General features: G+C 43.4%; 1 protein-coding gene across 1 annotated transcript; it reads right to left on the reverse strand.

Annotated features, from left to right (window-relative positions):
* Positions 1-13,104: 13,104 nt before the first annotated feature.
* NR0B1 (nuclear receptor subfamily 0 group B member 1) lies at positions 13,105-18,751 on the reverse strand. Its single transcript, XM_086388422.1, has 2 exons — positions 17,521-18,751; positions 13,105-13,457 (listed from the first exon to the last, which is right to left on the reverse strand). Exons 1-2 carry the CDS (start codon positions 18,689-18,691, stop codon positions 13,213-13,215), a joined length of 1,416 nt encoding a protein of 471 aa, XP_086244548.1. The 5' UTR covers positions 18,692-18,751; the 3' UTR covers positions 13,105-13,212.
* Between the last annotated feature and the right edge of the window lie 806 nt (positions 18,752-19,557).

The following is a 19,557-nucleotide window of genomic DNA, read 5'->3' on the forward strand; positions in this document are numbered from 1 at the left end:
ATGGCCAATATAACATGTATATGCTTTCTGTCATCCTCTCACTCGAGTAATACTTCCCAAAATCTTAGATGCCCAGAAATAACCCACATGAAGAAAATAGGAACACTTTAAGACAATAGGCTTCCCTGGTAGCTCAGATGGTAAATAATCTGCCTGCAATGCAGGAGACCCAGGTTCAATCCCTGGGTAGGGAAGATCCCCTGGAGAAGGAAATGGCAACTCACTCCAGTGTCCTTGCCTGGAGAATCCCATGAACAGAGGATCCTGGTGGGCTACAGTCCTTGGGATCACAAAGAGTCGGACACGATTGAGCAATTAGCACTAACACAAACTAATAAGATAATAAGTAGTTGCATGAATTATGGTAAAGCAAAGAGAATATGCCTTATCTCCTAAAAGAGATCCAATTCATATAAATGTAAGTATTTTTAGTCTGCATACAGACCCCATCAGTTCAGTTCAGTTCAGTCGCTCAGTCGTGTCTGACTCTTTGCGACCCCATGAATTGCAGCACGCCAGGCCTCCCTGTCCATCACCAACTTCCAGAGTTCACTCAAACTCATGTCCATCAAGTCAGTGATGCCATCCAGCCATCTCATCCTCTGTCATCCCCTTCTCCTCCTGCCCCCAATCCCTCCCAGCATCAGGGTCTTTTCCAATGAGTCAACTCTTCGCATGAGGTAGCCAAAGTACTGGAGTTTCAGCTTTAGCATCATTCCTTCCAAAGAACACCCAGGACTGATCTCCTTTAGAATGGACTGGTTGGATCTCCTTGCAGTCCAAGGGACTCACAAGAGTCTTCTCCAACACTACAGTTCAAAAGCATCAATTCTTCTGTGCTCAGCTTTCTTCACAGTTCAACTCTCACATCCATACATGACCACTGGAAAAACCATAGCCTTGACTATACAGACCTTTGTTGGCAAAGTACTGTGTTAATATTTATAAAAGTAGTTAAACTGTCTACAAACCAGTGGATTTATTTTCACTTTGTTATTTTTTGGTGGGCTTCCTTGGTGGCTGAGACGATAAAGAATTGACCTGCAATGTGGGAGACCCAGGTTCAATCCCTGGGTTAGGAAGATCCTCTGGAGAAGGGAATGACAACCCACTCCAGTATTCTTGCCTGGAGAATTCCATGAACAGAGAAACCTGGTGGGCTACAGCCCGTAGGGTCACAAAGAATCAGACACGACTGAGCAACTAACACTTTCACTTTTCACTTTTGGTGTTTTGGGTATGAACAGTGAAAAATGCCATTCTCTGATTATGAAACCACAGATTCAATCAGTCCTCCAATTGATTAGAAGGATTTATCTATCATTCATCTACTGTTTAAATGTCTCCTCTATGATGCCCAAATAAATAATTTCTAGTATTTAACCAGATATATGCATGAGTGGCTTAGGGACTAATTAAAAATAATCATTTTTATTTTGTATCAGGAAGAAAGGAAGCCAAGGAAGCAAGTTTCCTTGTATTTCATATTCTATAGGTTATGCCTAATTTGAATTAGGATTCATTTTCCACAGTGGCAATTCCCTTGTTTATAATTTAAAAAGCAATGATAATAGTAGCATCAGATTCTATTACAATTGCATCATGGAGGTAAGAAAGCAATAACCACTTAAAGCACTGTAATTACATCAATGTTATTAAAACCTCTATGTGTGTTTTTAAATATCAAAATCCTAACATTAATTACCTTTCTGCACTGAAGCATGAAATAGCTTCAAAGTCCTTAGCTAAACAAAGATTGTGACTAAATTAGGAAAGGTAAAGTCTGGTCCTGACAGCAGAAAAAAGATTTGGCTATAAAGGAAAAAAGTATGTGTTACAGAACCATATGTTTGGTATTTTCCAAATGGACCATATTTAATGTGATTTTATTTTTCTTTTCAATTAAGGTGACTTGTCAAACACAGACTTAAATGTACTTTACATTTTATATAAGATTTTTCATATAAACGTGTATACCAACTGACAACTCTCTATCATACCTCTGGTCCCAATTTCTGGTTTGGAAAAATGGGTCCATTAGGAACTGTACAATGACATCATAGGAACCAGCAGATTTAGCCACAGCCAAAAAACAAAAGTAGTCTTAGATATCTGAATTTTAAAATAAGGTGTATTAGCTGTATTCTATAAAGTGTCGCAGATATATTAACTACCATTGAGCTTCTTCAGCTAAATTGGAGACAGTGTGGTATGATGGTAGAAATTCAGATATGGTCATCATACAGGACTTACTTCTTTCAAGTTCCAGCCATGCCTTATGCTGGTGATGGGGGCCTGAGAAAGATACCTGATCACTGAGGCTCAGCTTAACTCATTTGGGAAGATAGTATGGATTGAGCTTGTAGAGCTATTTATTGTAAGGACTGAAAGATCTACTCCTCAAAAAGCACTCAAAACAGAGCTTGATGTGATAAGTATTAGCTGTTTTACTTGAAATATGCTACAGTCCAGGTTCGATGCAGGATACAGGATGCTTGGAGCTGGTGCACTGGGATGACCCAGAGGGATGGTACGGGGAGGGAGGTGGGAGGGGGGTTCAGGATGGGGAACATGTGTACACCCGTGGCAGATTCATGTTGATGTATGGCAAAACCAATACAATATTGTAAAGTAATTAGCCTCCAGTTAAAATAAATAAATTTATATTTAAAAAAAGAACTATGCCATAGTTTTTTGTATCCATGCATGAGGAGTAAAACAATTTAATATTAGGTTGGTACAAAAGCAATTGCGGTTTTGGACCATGAATTTTAAATCATTATAACTAGGCTCAAATACATCTTTATTCATCAAAATAGGAACCATTACAATCAACACATTTTTGCCAATGAAATAAGTTTATTCCTGCAGCATAAATATCCGTGCTTCAGGATTCAAAAAACTCTTGAAAGCATTTTCTGCCTCCTGCTGGTTCTATGCAAAAACTTTGTCGAGATGGTTGAAGAAGTGGTAGTTGGTTGGCAAGAGGTCAGGTGAATATGGAGGATGAGGTAAAACTTTGTAGCCCAATTTGTTCAACTTTTGAAGCATTCATTATGTGACATGTGGTGGGGCATTGTTGTAGAGAAGAATTGGGCCCTTTCTGTTGACCAATGCTGGCTGCAGGCATTGCAGTTTTTGGTGCATCTCTTCTGCTGAACATACTTCTCAGATGTAATGGTTTTGCCAGGATTCAAAAAGCTGTATTGGATCAGACTGGCAGCAGACCGCCAGTGACTGTGACATTTTTTTGGTGCAACTTTGGCTTTGGGAAGCACTTTGGAGCTTCTTCTCACTCCAACCGCTGAGCTGGTGGTTGCTGGTTGTCTATAAAATCCACTCTTCTTCACATGTCAGATTCTGATCGAGAAATGGTTCATTGTTGTTGTATAGAATAAGAAAAGACGACACTTCAAAATGACGATTTTTTTTGATTTGTGGTCAGCTCATGAGGCACCCACTTATTGAGCTTTTTCACCTTTCCAGTTTGCTTCAGATGCTGAATGACCATAGAATGGTCGACATTGAGTTCTTTGGCAACTTCTCACGTAGTTGTAAGAGGATCAGCCTCGATTAAGCCTCTAAATTGTCATTGTCAATTTCCAATGGCCGGTCACTGCATTTCTCATCTTCAAGGCTCTCCTCTGCTTTGCAAAACTTCTTGAATCACCACTGCACTATAGGTTCATTAACAGTTCCCACACCAAATGCATTGTTGATGATGCAAGTTGTCTCTGCTTCTTTACAACCCATTTTGAACTCGAATAAGAAAATTGCTCAAATTTCCTTTTTGTCTAATATCATTTCTGTAGTTTAAAATACACTTAGACAGCAAGTAATAAGTCATTAGGAAAAAAACATAAAGCGTGAAATGTGTATTAAAATGATATATGACATAACCACAATTATTTAGAATGTATTCCAATATCAAATGGCAAAGTTCAACAATGCAAAACAGCAATTACTTTTGTACAAACTTAGTAATAAAGAATAGTTTAGGTAAATCTGACATTTTATATTATGAATTTATTCCCCACCTCTTTCCTGCTTATTTTGTCTCCCACCCTCTGCTATTGGTTACCTTCCTATTTCTGTTCTCTTTATTTATACATTTTATTTCCTATAGCCCCTTTTGTATCTTTGTCTAATGACTTAAAGCACTCTTAAAATATCTCCCAGAACATTTGGTCTTCTCCCCCAAAATTGGGCATATGAAAAAAATTTGGACATATGGTTTGATCAGAAATTCTGACCTAAAACATTAGGTTCAGGGTTAGACTTCATCGATTACTTATAAAGACCAGAAAAGAATAGAAAAAAAGCTGAATTCAGCACTATTCATCAGTAAGACTTCCAGAAAAAGAAATGAACAACCCTACCCAACTCTCAGATATTGTTACTTTAAAACATTAAATGGTAGCTTCTTAAACCCATACACATAACTTAGTAACTGATGTTACAATGCCTGAGTTTATAATTCTAAGGAATTTGGAGATGACTCTGTTTATTGATATATTTCTCTTTGGAGCAGTATCTCATTCACCTTCACTTTAGTGGCCATATTTCATCATACCTTATCTAACTGCAAGATGAAGATAAGTCAAAATGAAAAGAAATTATAGCACTACAGGGGACACCATCAACCAATGTAAGAAAAAAAGGGCAACAAAAGAATGAGGTCACTGCAGCCACTCAGACAGAATTTCTAAGTAGGCATTCAGGTTCTGACAGCTTCTATCCAAGGACCTTCTTCTACCTATTGTCAGGCCTTCTCACTTGCCCCCCACCCCAATTATTCTACTAACCTCATATCCAGATCTAAATTATCTAAAAAAAATTAATCTTAAAGGTCTGTTGTTTTTCAGTAGAGACAAACTGTCATTTATTAAATGCACCTCTTCTTAGTGATTAGTAATATCTGGAACAGAGGAATGAAGGGAGGAAGGAAGGAGAAACGAAAGAAGGAAGAAAATCTAATTTAATTCTAAGGTGTGAACTTCTGGTATTAGTAATTTAGAAGAAGAATATTATAAACCAAACTAATCTTTACAGATGGTATCAGCACCTTAGTGAAATATACACTTGAACCTCAGAACTACCTTTCTTGTTCCGAATATGGACCTTCATCCATCCTCTGATGAGAGAACATTTGCAACTTTCCCATGACAGTGCTGCTTGCCAACCAACACTTGCATTTCTAACGTTTTGCCATCTTAGTGCCCCCATCACAGTGTTTGTGAAGTATCTAAAGAGTTTCTTCCACTTTGGCCTTATTCTTTTATAAAAATGAATTTTAAAATAGGAAAATGAAAAGGAAGAAGATGAGGGTCAAATTTACTACAATTGAGACAAAGATTGAAATCATGTGTACCAAGAAAAGGCTCTCATTGGACTGACTTACATGCAGATCATAAATTCAGCTGTTTAGGAAAAGAACTTTAATGGATGCACATTACTAACTGGATGTTAAGATATGAATCTGTGGCAAGTTTCTGCTGAGGAACAAAGAAAGTCACTCAGCTCAGTCACTCAGTCATGTCCAACTCTTTGCGACCCCATGGACTACAGCATGCCAGGCTTCCCTGTCCATCACCAACTCCCAAAGTTTACTCAAACTCATGTCCATTGAGTCAGTGATGCGATCCAACCATCTCATCTTCTGTCATCCCCTTCTCCTTTCCCCTTCAGTCTTTCCCAGCATCAGGGTCTTTTTGAATGAGTCAGTTCTTCTTATCAGGTGGCCAAAATATTGGAGCTTCAGCTTCAGCAATGAATACTCAGGATTGATCTCCTTTAGGATGGACTGGTTGGATCTCCTTGCAGACCAAGGGACTCTCAAGAGTCTTCTTCAGCACCACAGTTCAAAAGCATCAATTCTTCGACACTCGGTTTTCTTAATAGTCCAACTCTCGCATCCATACGTGACCACTGGAAAAATGATAGCTTTGACTAGATGGACCATTGTTGGCAAAATAATGTCTCTGCTTTTTAATATGCTGTCTCAGTTGGCCATAGCTTCTCTTCCAAGGAGCAAGCATCTTTTAATTTCATGGCTGCAGTCACCATCTGCAGTGATTTCGGAGCCCAAGAAAATAAAGTCTGTCACTGTTTCCATTGTTTCCCCATCTGTTTGCCATGAAATGATGGGACTAAATGCCGTGATCTTAGTTTTCTGAATGTTGAGTTTTAAGCCAATATTTTCACTCTCCTCTTTCACTTTCATCAAGAGGCTCTTTAGTTCTTCGTTTTCTTCCATAAGTGTGGTGTCATCTGTATATCTGAGGTTATTGATATTTCTCCCGGCAATCTTGCTTCCAGTTTGTGCTTCATTCAGCCCAGAATTTTGCATGATGTATTCTGCATATAAGTTAAATAAGCAGGGTGACAATATACAGCCTTGACATACTCCTTTCCCGATTTGGAACCAGTCTGTTGTCCCATGTCCAGTTCTAACTGTTGCTTCTTGACCTGCATACAGGTTTCTCAAGAGGCAGGTCAGGTGGTCTGGTATTCCCATCTCTTTCAGAATTTTCCATAGTTTGTTGTGATCCACACAGTCAAAGGCTTTGGCATAGTCAATAAAGCAGAAATAGATGTTTTTCTGGAACTCTCTTGCTTTTTTGATGATCCAGCAGATGTTGGCAATTTGATCTTGTACTCCAAAAACTATAAGATACTAATGAAATAAATCAAAGATAACACAAACAAATGGAAAGAACCAATGTTCCTGGGTTCAGTTCAGTTCAGTCGCTCAGTTGTGTCCGACTCTTTGCGACCCCATGAACCACAGCATGCCAGGCCTCCCTGTCCATCACCAACTCCCAGAGTCCATCCAAACCCATGTCCATTGAGTCGGTGATGCCATCCAACCATCTCATCCTCTGTCATCCCCTTCTCCTCCTGCCCTCAAACTTTCCCAGCATCAGGGTCTTTTCAAATTAGTCAGCTCTTCTCATCAGGTGGCCAAAGGATTGGAGTTTCAGCTTCAATATCAGTCCTACCGATGAACACCCAGGACTGATCTTTAGGATGGACTAATTGGATCTCCGTGCAGTCCAAGGGACTCTCAAGAGTCTTCTCCAACACCACAGTTCAAAAGCATCAATTCTTTGGTGCTCAGCTTTCTTCACAGTCCAACTCTCACATCCATACATGACCACTGGAAAAACCATAGCCTTGACTAGATGGACCTTTGTTGGCAAAGTAATGTCTCTGCTTTTCAATATGCTGTCTAGGTTGGTCATAACTTTCCTTCCAAGGAGTAAGTGTCTTTTAATTTCATGGCTGCAATCACCATCTGCAGTGATTTTGGAGCCCAGAAAAATAAAGTCAGCCACTGTTTCAACTGTTTCCCCATCTATTTGCCATGAAGTGATGGGACCAGATGCCATGATCTTCGTTTTCTGAATGTTGAGCTTTAAGCCAACTTTTTCACTCTCCTCTTTCACTTTCATCAAGAGGCTCTTTAGTTCTTCACTTTCTGCCATAAGGGTGGTGTCATCTGCATATCTGAGGTTATTGATATTTCTCCTGGCAATCTTGATTCCAGCTGTGCTTCCTCCAGCCCAGTGTTTCTCATGATGTACTCTGCATAGAAGTTAAATAAGCCAGGTGACAATATACAGCCTTGACATATTCCTTTCCCGATTTGGAACCAGTCTGTTGTTCCATGTCCAGTTCTAACTGTTGCTTCCTGACCTGCATATAGATTTTTCAAGAGGCAGGTCAGGTGGTCTGGTATTCCCATCTCTTGAAGAATTTTCCACAGTTTGTTGTGATCCACACAGTCAAAGGCTTTGGCATAGTCAATAAAGCAGAAATAGATGTTTTTCTGGAACTCTCTTGCTTTTTCAATGATCCAACAGATGTTGGCAATTTGATCTCTGGTTCCTCTGCCTTTTCTAAAACCAGCTTGAACATCTGGAAGTTCACAGTTCACGTATTGCTGAAGCCTAGCTGGAGAATTTTAAGCATTACTTTACTAGCATGTGAGATGAGTGCAATTGTGCAGTAGTTTGAGCATTCTTTGGCATTGCCTTTCTTTGGGATTGGAAGACCAATATTGTCAAAATGTCTATACTACCCAAAGCCATCTACAGATTCATTGCAATCCCTATCAAATTACCAATGGGATTTTTCACAGAACTAGAACAAAATATCTGAAACTTTGTATGGAGACACAAAAGACCACAAATTGCCACAGCAATTTTGAGAAAGAAAAACAAGGCTGGAAGAATCAGGTGCCCTGACTTCAGACTACTCTACAAAGCTATAGACATCAAAACAGAAGGACTCTACTCTGTGGGGTCCTAACAGTAGGACACCACTCTGTGCAGTCTTAGTTCTGTAAACATATGGATGCTGGCTGGACCAGCTGGGTAACTTCCAGATGCCCCAGAGTGAGGGTGATTCTTCAAGGGGCCCATTTGAAATAGAGCTGTAGGTGCTCTGTCGTTCAGATGCACAGCTTGATGGCATTCCTCAATTGTGCTTCCTGCTGAAAGCTGCAGATTGTGCGAGGGCACTCAGGGGGACCCCTCTGCCCAGCTGGCAGATCCAACTCTGGAAGCCCTGTGCAGGGCAGGGTGGTAAGGAGAGAGGTCTCACCGCTATCGACTTGTGTTCTGCTTTCCCAGATTTGGTGCAATTTGCAGCAGTGGACTGACAAGCTGACTGCACTTCCCTCACTTTTCTCCTGCTGCCCAGGCTTTAAGAAGGCCCTTGGACCATTCAGTGCAGCAGTCTTCACAAAGGGTTTGATCTTTTCTAGGCTGCTCACCAGATAAATGATCAGGGCAAGAGGAATGGGGGAAGGGGGAGGTATATAAATCCATTTTTTCAAATGTTAAAAAACCAGACTTTTGTTATCAAGCAAAGGCTCATGTGCCCATGATGGCACAGAAACCCAAACTCTGATAGTGGGTGTTTGCAGGAAAGTAAGAGTTTATTTGTAGGATGCCAATCAAGGGAGTGGCCTTTCCTGGTGGCTCAGATGGTAAAGAATCTACCTGCAATGCAGGAGACTGAGATTCGATCCCTGGGTTAGGAGGATCCCCTGGAGAAGGGAATGGCAACCCACTCCAGTATTCTTGTCTAGACAGAGGAGCCTAGTGGACTATAGTCCATGGGGTTGCAAAGACTTGGACACGAGTGAGTGACTCACACACACACACACACACAAACAAGGGAGTAGGAGACAAGCATCAGATCCTGTCCAACTTTGTCTTTGAGCTAGGGATATTTTTATTTTTTTATTTTTAAATTTATTTTATTGTAGTATAGTTGATTTACAATGTTGTGTTAATTTCTGCTGTATAGCAAAGTGATTCAGCTATCCACTGTGCTGTGCTCAGTCACATCCAACTCTTTGTTGACCCCATGGACTGTAGCCCACAAGACTCCTCTGTCCATGGGGATTCTCCAGGCAAGAATACTGAAGTGGGTTGGCATGCCCTCCTCCAGGGGATCTTCTCAACCCAGGAATCGAACCCAGGTCTCCTGCATTGCTTCTTTATTGTCTGAGCCACCAGGGTGTATATATACATATACACACACGTATTTTCATATTCTTTTCTACTATGGTTTATCACAGGATATGGAATATTGTTTTCTGTGCTACACAGTAGGACCTTGTTTATCCATTCTATATATAACAATTTGTATCTATTAATCCCAAACTCCCAATCCATCCCCACCCACTTTGGCAACAAGTCTGTTCTCTATGTTGTGAGTCTATTCCTTTGATAAGATATTTTTTGTGTCATATTTTGGATTCCACATGTAAGTGATATCATATGGTATTTGTCTTTGTCTGACTTACTTCACTTAGTATGATAATCTCTAGTTCCATCCATATTGCTGCAAATGGCATTATTTCATTTTTTTATGAATGAGTAGTGTTCCATTGCATATATGTACTACATCTTTAGGGATGTTTTAAAGGGGAGAAACAAAGGCTGGGATTAATCATTGTCCTATGACCATTTATGAACCATGGTTTTGGGAGTCAGGATGTCTCTGGTTTATGAATCACTGGCCAGGTGGACCATGGCTCAGGGGTCTGTGAGTTCATTTTGCCCTGGAGAAATAAGCTGAATTTGTACATTAATGATAATAGTTATAATAGTAGTTTTATTACATTAATGATGTTATTAACAGCAATTTTAGTCATCTAACTGGTTGATTAGTGTTCACAGGATTGGGGACAAGAAAGGAAATAAAGTTTTGGATGGAGAGAGTAATCATAAACTTGGTAAGGGCACTTGGTTTTAGTCAGACTTGGTTTCCATTTCACCCTGATTAGTTCCTGAATATGATGTGTCTTTTTGTTTCAGTTGTAAAAATGTTCTGTGAAAATGCTTGTGTCCCTCTTGCAAGCGAAAGGTCTGGAGCAAAAAGAACTAGTTAGGAAAAAGTGTAAAGTTAGGATTGGTGATTGGGCTCACAGATCTAACAGTAGAGATGTAGAACAACAAGAAACCTTCAACACCTAAGTAGGCACAGGGTTGGGGTGAGGCATTCAGGATCTTTGCTTTTCAGAACTGCTTCTGGGAGCTTTATGCTCTTTCTGAAGAAAAAACATTCCTTCGGGCTACCTAGCAAGCTGCTGTGGGAGTGAGTCAGATTCCCATGGGCGGCCATGCCCAGATGGCTTATGACTGACTTGAGAGGGCCCACCTCTTTTGCCATCCCCACTCTCTACTTCCAAATGCAGTTCACCCTTTGGCAGGTGATGAACTGGCATCACCGGAAAAACTTTGGAATAGACCGCCTCAGGCAGTCCCTCTGAGAGCAAGGACTGAACTGAATGACTTCTGAATCATACAGTTTGAGAACCAGAGGACAAGAGGAACCATGGTGGGAAGCCACTCTGGGGACACTATGAGCTTGTCCTGCCTGTCCCCTGCATGTCTTCTGTGGTGTGCCAGAACATCAGAAATTCTGTTTCCAGGGGACACATGTGCAGTCAGGGATTCAATGTCTTGGATGTGTGCCCTGATGATTGTGACACTGCAGGGCTTTGGGGTTAGTCTCTTCTTCCTGGTCAGAGCTATGCGAGGCCCTGAATTGATGTCTCTGGCCAGCTTTAAAAAAAAAAAAAAAGGTTCAGACAGAAAGTTATAGAGGAAGGGCCTTGGCTTTCTAAGATAGACTTTTTTGGGTAATGGGGTGTGCTTTAACTGGCTTTGTAGAGATCACTTCTACAGGTTGGCCTCTCCCTGATGTGTTGGGTTCTACTGATCATAATTCTGTAAAGACTCCTCAGCCAAGGGAGTGGATTGTGAAGACAAGTTCACAGAGCAAGAGTGAGACTGCCATCTAGAAGGACCTGCTTGCAGGGTTGGCCCTTGGCTGACATCTGGGAACTTTGGTTTAGGGAGCATTCTCTTCCCTCCTTTCCCTAACTCGTAGGAGTGGCTCTCTGGGCCTAGACAGTTGATGCCAACAATGGGGTTTATGCTGAGCCCCTGCTTCTTTTCTGTGTATTTGGGATTTTGGTCCCTCTTAGGTCAAGGGTGACCATGTGACTAGCCCTCAAGAGAAACCCTAAATTCTGAGTCTCAAAGGGCTTCTGTGGGCAGAGATACCACACACACATTGCTGAATTTTTATTGCTAGGAAAAGCATGCTTGTGATCCCCCAAGGGAGGGGGAGAGCAAAAGGAACCCTACATGTGGATTCCCCCAGGCTCTTCCTGTGTCTTTTCCCCTTATGATCTGCCTGTATATCCTTACCACATCTCTGTGTAAGTCTTAGCCCTAAAGACAACTCTAGGCAGAGGCCCAAGAGACCTGGCAGATCCCTGAGTGGGATGGTGATCTTGGGGCCTCCCAACACAGCCACCAAAGGATGTCTCAAATATTTTCTTATCACATTATAGATGTAGATTATTTTCAAATTTCAATTGTATTGATCACTGCCCTAAAATTTAGATATGAGACCTGCCACCAGATAGTTTTTTAATGTGTAAAGAACATACATTTCATACATTTCAAAATATTTTTTAAAATATAATGTTTCTATTGAAGTGTAGTTGATTTATAGGATGGATGGACAAGTTTCTATTAAATACCACAGGGAGCTGTATTTAATAATGGGATAAACCATAATGGAGAAGAGTATAAAAAGGAATGTATCTGTGTATACCTGAGTCACTCTGCTGTACAGCAGAAAGTTTAACATTCTTAATACTATCTTTTGACATAACTCATTTTCTTTGGAATCCTAACTATTTTATTTGCTGCATTATCAAGAGCCTCATTCTGAGATGTCCATAGATTTATCACACTGCCAAAGAAGTTTGCACAAAAGAAATTTCAAGAGTCTTTGCAATGGGTTATTAACCTGGACTAGATGTATTAATCACTGATGAGCCATTTATTACCTATGTGAATAAACATTCAGTGCCCTAAATTTTATCCAGGGACAAGGAAGAACTAGCTTCATTGATTGCATTTAAAGGGGCAGCAGGAGCCAACGATAAAGTCACTTTATATTTCATACCATGCTCATTCAATGTGACGGTTATTTATGTAATGCATCTAAAAGGCGAGGTACAATTGGGGATTTAGAATGATGTTGATTTTCTGGAACCATAGAGCCTCCTTATAGAATATAAGTTTCCTGAACTTTATTTACTGTGTACAGAAAAATCCCACACTAAAACTCTGAAAAACCTCCTATTTCACTTTCAGGTACCTCTCTGATCAGAGATTTCCACTCGACTTTGTACAAAGACAGTCTTCCCCACAGCTAATGGGAGTGGCAGAGAGAGCAAACCTACAAAAGTAATTTTTGTTTACAATGCCTAGGTCTTTAGTATTTTTTGAAGCTGTCCTTAAACCCTGATGAATCTTTTCGCAACCAAATGAGTGGTTAACAACTTAACATTATAACTTAATGTTCCAAATTTTATTTCAGCAGGTTCAATGGAGAGACTATGATAAAAATAGTGTATGAGTGCAAACCCCCTGCTCTGTCTTTAAAAGATGTACAGAGATGCATTTCCTGTTGGGAAACACTCCTTTGCAGTGATGCAGCATGGAACAGAGGATTTTCTAATCGTCTGTAACTGGAGTTTTTCCTTAACGGACTACAAAAATATTGTGTGTAAAAATAATAAGAAACTTTATTTTACACTATTTTATACTTCTGCCCATAGCTGCTCCATCGTGCTTCATGGTGAACAGCACATGTGTGGCCTGCGTGCCTTCACAACTTTGCACAGAGCATCTCCAGCATCATATCATCCATACTGACGGTGCCAATGATGGGCCTGAAGAACAGTTCAGCCAGGGTGTTGGCACTGATGAATCTCAGAAGGAAGAGGGCACTGTTCAGTTCGGCAAACCTGGCCCGGTACACCCCATGTGTCATCCTGACGTGTTCACTCAGTATCTGTTGAGTTCCCCACTGAAGTCCCTGGATGTACTTCACGCACTGCAGGCCTGGCAGGTCTGCAGGAGAAAAACGGCAGAAAATATCTTGTTTAGAAACACTCACTCAGAACCCTTGACTAGATTTTTCAATAGATCCTTTTGCCTCCTTGAGGAAATGACAACCACTCTAATATTCTCACCTGGGAAATCCCATGGACAGAGGAGCCTGGCATGCTGCAGTCCATGGGGTCACAAAGAGTTGGACATGACTAAGTGACTGAACAACAAATGATATTTAGGGATGGGGGTGGGGGGACTTCTCAGGTGGCTCAGTGGTAAAGAATCCGCCTAACAGTGCAGGAGACTCGAGTTTGATCCCTGGGTTGGGAAGATTCCCAGGTTGGGAAGATCCCCTGGAGAAGGACATGACAACCCACTCCAATGTTCTTGCCTGGGAAATCCCATGGACAGAGGAGCCTGGCGGGCTACAGTCGTGGGGTTACAAACAGTTGTACACAACTGAAGTAACTGAGCACATACACACACCAACTAAAACAATGCTCAAGCTTCCTGGTTAAAAGTTCTTTTCAACAAAGAAAGTGCCAAACCAGTTCTAAGGTTTTAGGAGCAAAGCCTCCAAGAAGAAAATATCATGTGACTTATTTAATAGTCACTATGTTTGTATGCTCATATTCAAAAACTGCTGGTCCTAAGCCAAATGCATATTTAACTCAGGAGGACAGCTGAATATAGTTTAATGAATAGCACTGCTCCAGTTCACTCTCTATGCACATACAAAGACATGAAAATTATTTCAAGAACTGTGCACCTTACATTTTACCTGTAGGAAATGGGCCTTAGTATAAAGTGAGAAGTTTTGCCCCTAATATTTCACCATCCTCCCTTGAATTTCCCACCACTGTAATGATTACAGCACATGGTGGTGGACTTCACAGCTGTCAACTGTGACTGACAGTCTCATTTTAATTATTTGCCTGCAAGCTGATTTTAGTCTGGAGTCCCATAATAATTTAAGAGTTAATACTGGCCACTTAGTTCATTGTACCATGATTTCTGTATTGGGGAAGGTTTTTAAAAAAGTGATTCCAGGGACTTCCCTGGTGGTCCAGTGATTAAGACTTTGCCTTTCAGTGCAGGGGTTTGTGGGTGTGCTCCCCTGGCTGGGGAGCTAAGATCTCACATGCTTCCTGGCCAAAAAACAAAAACATAAAACAGAAACAGTATTGCAACAAGTTCAATAAAGACTTCAAAAATGGTCCACATCAAAAAAATCTTTTAAAAATGGATTCTAATGAGCATTCCAAAAGGCTTTTAAGCAGTCTTTAAAGGGTTAAAGAGTAAGCATGAAAACATCATTGATTGCAACATGGTACAAGAGTAACTTTTCAAATACAGCCTGCTGCTGCTGCTAAGTCACTTCAGTCCTGTCGGACTCTTCGCAACCCCATGGACTGCAGCCCGCCAGGCTCCTCCATCCATGGGATTTTCCAGGCAAGAGTACTGGAGTGGGTTGCCATTGCGACCCAAGTAAAATAGAATGAAATACAATACAGGGAAGATTAAATGCCTGTTAGGTTTTACAAAGAGGGTGGTAAGAGGAGGCTGCTTTTCAAAGTCCTTTAATCCTACACAATGGTACTATTACTGGACTATTACTGTAAACTCTTTAACTTGTATTTAAGTAAGTACCAATTTACCATTCAGTGTAAATGGTGTTGATTATTGTAATCATTTTCCTTCCCATTTTCTATGAATCCAATGGCAAAGTATTTTAAAAGCATCATGCTCATTGTCAGCGTAACAGAACCAGCCAGTGTTCTTTAAAAAAAAAAAACAAACATACTGGCAATAGGCAAGTTATTTCTATTATAGGCAAGTATCAAATCTGATCGATGAGAACAAAAATAGTGCAACATCTATAATCCATATTCCAATTCTGATTACCCCAGCCCATGCATTACCATCCCCTACTACCTACAGTTCATTATCCAGGCTTGAGACCCAATTTTACTGCACTGGGATTCCATTCATGTTGTTCTGTTGTTTAGTTGCTAAGTCATGTCTGACTCTCTTGCGACCCCATGGACTGTAGCCCACTGGGTTCCTCTAGCTTCAGAAGAAGCTTGCATGAAACCACCAAAAATTGGAAGCTCCACCAGGTCTAAATTCATGGTTTATTAAAACTTCATCTTGTGAACTCTACTCTTCTCTGCTTTCATACCACACTGCTCTTCCTCCATCCTCCTCTAAAAGTACTCCCCCCTGCCCCCGCTGCCCCACCAAGACCTGCCTTGAAAGTAATTTGAGGAAAGAAAAGCAGATTGATGGACTCCATGGGAGGGGGGAGGGACATTTTTAAACATAAAGATCAGGGGATACAAAATGATAAACACCAAAGAAAGGCCACACACTTAGCAGGCAGTACTTTTTCCCAGATAAAGTATATTTGTATTTAAAGCATACCCAACTTGGGTGGATTTGAGAGAGAATTCTGAAAAGCAGGGGAAGAATAAGGGATGCAAAACAGGGTGGAGGAAAAGGTAAGGCAGTGGGATGTAAACTTCTGAAAGCTTAGGGCTTGTCTTACCTTTTTATTCCAGCAGAACAAAGCACATGTCTAATAACATGTCTGAAGGAGCAAGAAAACAGTCTTCCCAACGATCTTAAGAACCACGTGAGAATCCATTACTATGGATGCACATTTGCAAACCTTCTACCAGAGCTACTGAATCAGAACTTCCAGAGGAAGAACCTGGAAAGATTTTGAATGACTCCCACCCCCAAGAGCACAGGCAAGTTTGGAAAACAGTGGTATAAGCAAAAGGTAACCTATAATGATCACTGGGATAAAGCTGAGGTCTCTAAGTCCTGAAATGTGAGGTCTGAATTATCATCCCATTAAATACTGTTCCTGACCACTTCAAACATGCTAGGTAGGAAGCAAGGACATAACCCCAAGGACATGACAGCAAGACGCCTGGTGTCAGGAAAAAGGATGTAGTGGGAGCATGGTGAAAACTATACCGTCTCAAGCTATCTGAAAATTTCCTGCCCACCCACCAACCTCTTGGAAGGATGCTGGTCAAAGATGACTCTAGTAGTAGGACACACTCGAGACAGAGTGCTGGGCTGTCCAGGGAGATGCTCTTGGATGATTTGGTTGTGCTTAGCGGGGCAGTGTTCAGCACCCTACAGGCACCCTGAGAGTGTGGGGCAGTGGACATCCCCTTGGGCCCAGGAGACTCATGTGCCACAACTCAGTGGCCATTTACTTTGGAGTAAGGTCGCTTGCAACTGGACTACCTAATCTGCCAAAGGAAGAGGGAGAGGCCCAGGGGGTTGACAAGGAGGTCTCTAGGGTATCTAAGAGAAAGAGATGGCAACCCCTTCCAGTATTCTGGCCTGGGAAATCCCATGGACAGAGGAGCCTGGCAGGTCGCAGGAGTCCGAATGACTTAGTGACTAAACAGCCACAAGGTATCTAAAGGCTCTAAAACAGCACTCCTGCTTGCAGTCCTGAACATGTCTTTTTCCTATCCCTTTGCTAACCTGTCACATGCACACGATGAGATAGTTCAACTACTTAGGACCATTAAAATGACCGCTCAGAGGCAGACCCACGAAACACTGAGTCCAGTGTCCTTCCTGCCAGTTCCCCCCAGGGGATGGTCTCTCTATGGATCCTTAACAAATGTTTCTTTTCTTGTCAGCCTTAACAGACTTCCGCCGACAAAAAAAGCCTCTGGTAAATTTCAGAGCTGAGTTTCACAAACAGACGTTGCAGAATTTGCAGCGAACACAAACTTTATTTTCTTTTTTAAAAGTACGCTACTGGATTTAGAAGATTTGACAAGGAATATAGCCAAGTCCCCCAAGCCACAAACTTTTCTGTGGTAACAAAAAGGTGTCGAGAGATCAAGTACAAACCTTAGCAAACAGCCCCCCTCCTCCTCTCGGCTGCCCCTCACAAGGAATGGGTTTCCGGAACTCCCCTATCTCTGCTGAGTTAGTCATGATTCCTCACTTGTGCACCCTCAAACTCCCCTAACTGAAAGCTCTTCGTCTGCGCCCCAGGGTAGGTACTGCGGAGAAAAGCCAGAGCCGAGGACGACGCCCTTACCCGGGTTGAAGAGTACGGTCCCCTTGAGGTAGGCGTACTCCTTGGTAGTTATATCCAGGCTCCGGCACTTGGCAAGGAAGCCCTTGATGGTTTGGACCTCGGCGGCCGACGGCAAATACTCGGCCTCCAGCGGCAGGACCGAGTGCGGCAGCAGTGGGGGTTGGGGCGGTGGCTCGTTGCCCGCGGTCTCCCGCCGCCTGGTGGCGAGGATGCTCTGCAGCAAGCTGGGCTCAGAGGTCTCCACCGTCTCAAAGTTCAAGCGGTCCTGGGCCAGCTCCAGCAGGAGCAGCGGCGCCCAGCAGCTGCGCAGCAGCACTAGCTGCTGGTCCAGGGGGAGCACCTGGAAGCAGGGCAAGTACTTGACGAAACGCAGCGTCTTCAACAGGCCCGCCGAGGCGGCCTCGCAGACCACCTGTGGGCTCTTGAGGGTCACCCGCCGCCGCACGCCGCGCGCGGGGTCCCACCAGGGGGTCCCCGGCGGTGCCTCTCGACCCAAGTCCGTCGGCTTGACGCCCGGGGGCACGTGGCAGGGGAGGCTGCCCAGCCGCGGGTGGTCTTCGCCGCAAAAGCAGCAGCGGCACGGGAGCGCACCAGCCTGCCCGCCCTGCAGTTCCTCTCGGCCCCCTAGCCTCCGCGCGCTGTAAGAGCTGTCCCACCACGCGCCCCCCGGCCGCGCCTCGGGAGCTTCCGGCTCCACGTGCGTCTGCTTGGCGCTGGTGAGCAAGCTGTACAGAATGCTGCCCTGCCGCGGGTGGTCTTCCCCGCAGAAGCAGCAGCGGTACAGGAGCACCGTGGTCCGCACACCGGTCAGCCCCTCTCTGCCCGCCGGGGGCTCAGAGCCACAGGAACAGCCCCAGCACGCGCCCCCTAAGCCTTCCTCGGGCGCCTCCGGAGTCTCCTGCGCTTGTTTGGCGTTCATGAGCAGGTTGTAGAGGATGCTGCCCTGCCGCGGGTGGTCTTCCCCGCAAAAGCAGCAGCGGTACAGGAGCACCGTGGCCGGCGCACCGGTCAGTCCCTCTCTGCCCACCGGGGGCTCAGAGCCACAGGAGCAGCCCCAGCACGCGGCCCCCACCCGTGCCTTGGGCGGCTCCGGGGTCGCTTGCACTTGCTTGGCGCTCATGAGCATGTTGTACAGGATGCTGCCCTGCCACTGGTGGTCCTCGCCCGCCATGGCCCGCGGTGCCCGCAGCCTGGCTCTGTCCAGTGGCCGCCGCCTGCGATCTATTTATACCGAGCGCGCACGCACGCGCGTCGGCCGTCTCCGCCCGGGCAAAGGCGCAGAGCGGGGCGCGGCGCTGGGTGTGTTCGCCTGTGACCTCGGCGGTTCAGAGGGGGCAGATGCACCTCACAGGCTGAAAATGGAAGAGGAGAAGAGGCGTGGGCGCTCCTGGACACTTGCCCCCTTCCTCTCATTACACCCTTCCCCGCCTCTGGAAGACAGCTGAGCGCAGGGAGCAGGTATTGGGGGCACGCTTCCAACTCTTTCCATTCAACTCTGGCGTCTCATTGACTCCCTTTACTGGGAGGACAGGGTTACCAAAAAGGGGAAAAATCTATTTCCATGCATTCTTTGCAAACTTACATTAAATGACCAAACTTTGCAAGACTTACATTTTGTTTATGGATAGGGAGGTCTCATTTTCAGGGACTTGGAAAAATACAGACCATGGACCAGCAGTATCAGCGTCGAAGGGGAACTTGGTAGAAATGCCCAATCTCAGGCCCCAACCAGACCTTCTGACTCTGAATCTGCATTTTAACAAGATTCTCAAAGGATTTGTGTGGCTGTTAAATTCTGAAAAAGCACTGGTCTAAGGATGCTATCATAAGCTTCTTGTTCAAGTAATATTCATGAGTTCCCACTCAGTCGTAGCTGTTGTGTTAGCTGGGGACCACGCGACCAGGGCATAAAAGTGGCTAATATTTTGGAATATAATAATCAAAAGGGGCTAAAAAGTTGCTACAGAGAGAACTTTGAGTTCTTCTAGCGATATTACATTGGGTAGATGTGCAATGCACATTTCTCCTCCCACCTTT

The sequence above is a fragment of the Bos grunniens genome, chromosome X, assembly GCF_055505025.1.
Source record: "Bos grunniens cultivar Pamir isolate PY7600 chromosome X, Bosgru_T2T1.0, whole genome shotgun sequence".
Lineage (NCBI taxonomy): Eukaryota > Metazoa > Chordata > Mammalia > Artiodactyla > Bovidae > Bos > Bos grunniens.

Coding starts and splice junctions, on each gene's coding strand:
- NR0B1 (XM_086388422.1), bottom strand. CDS start 18,691: ATGGCGGGCGAGGACCACCAGTGGCAGGGCAGCATCCTGTACAACATG. Junction 13,458..17,520: donor GACCGTACTCTTCAACCCGG/GTAAGGGCGTCG, acceptor TTTCTCCTGCAG/ACCTGCCAGGCCTGCAGTGC.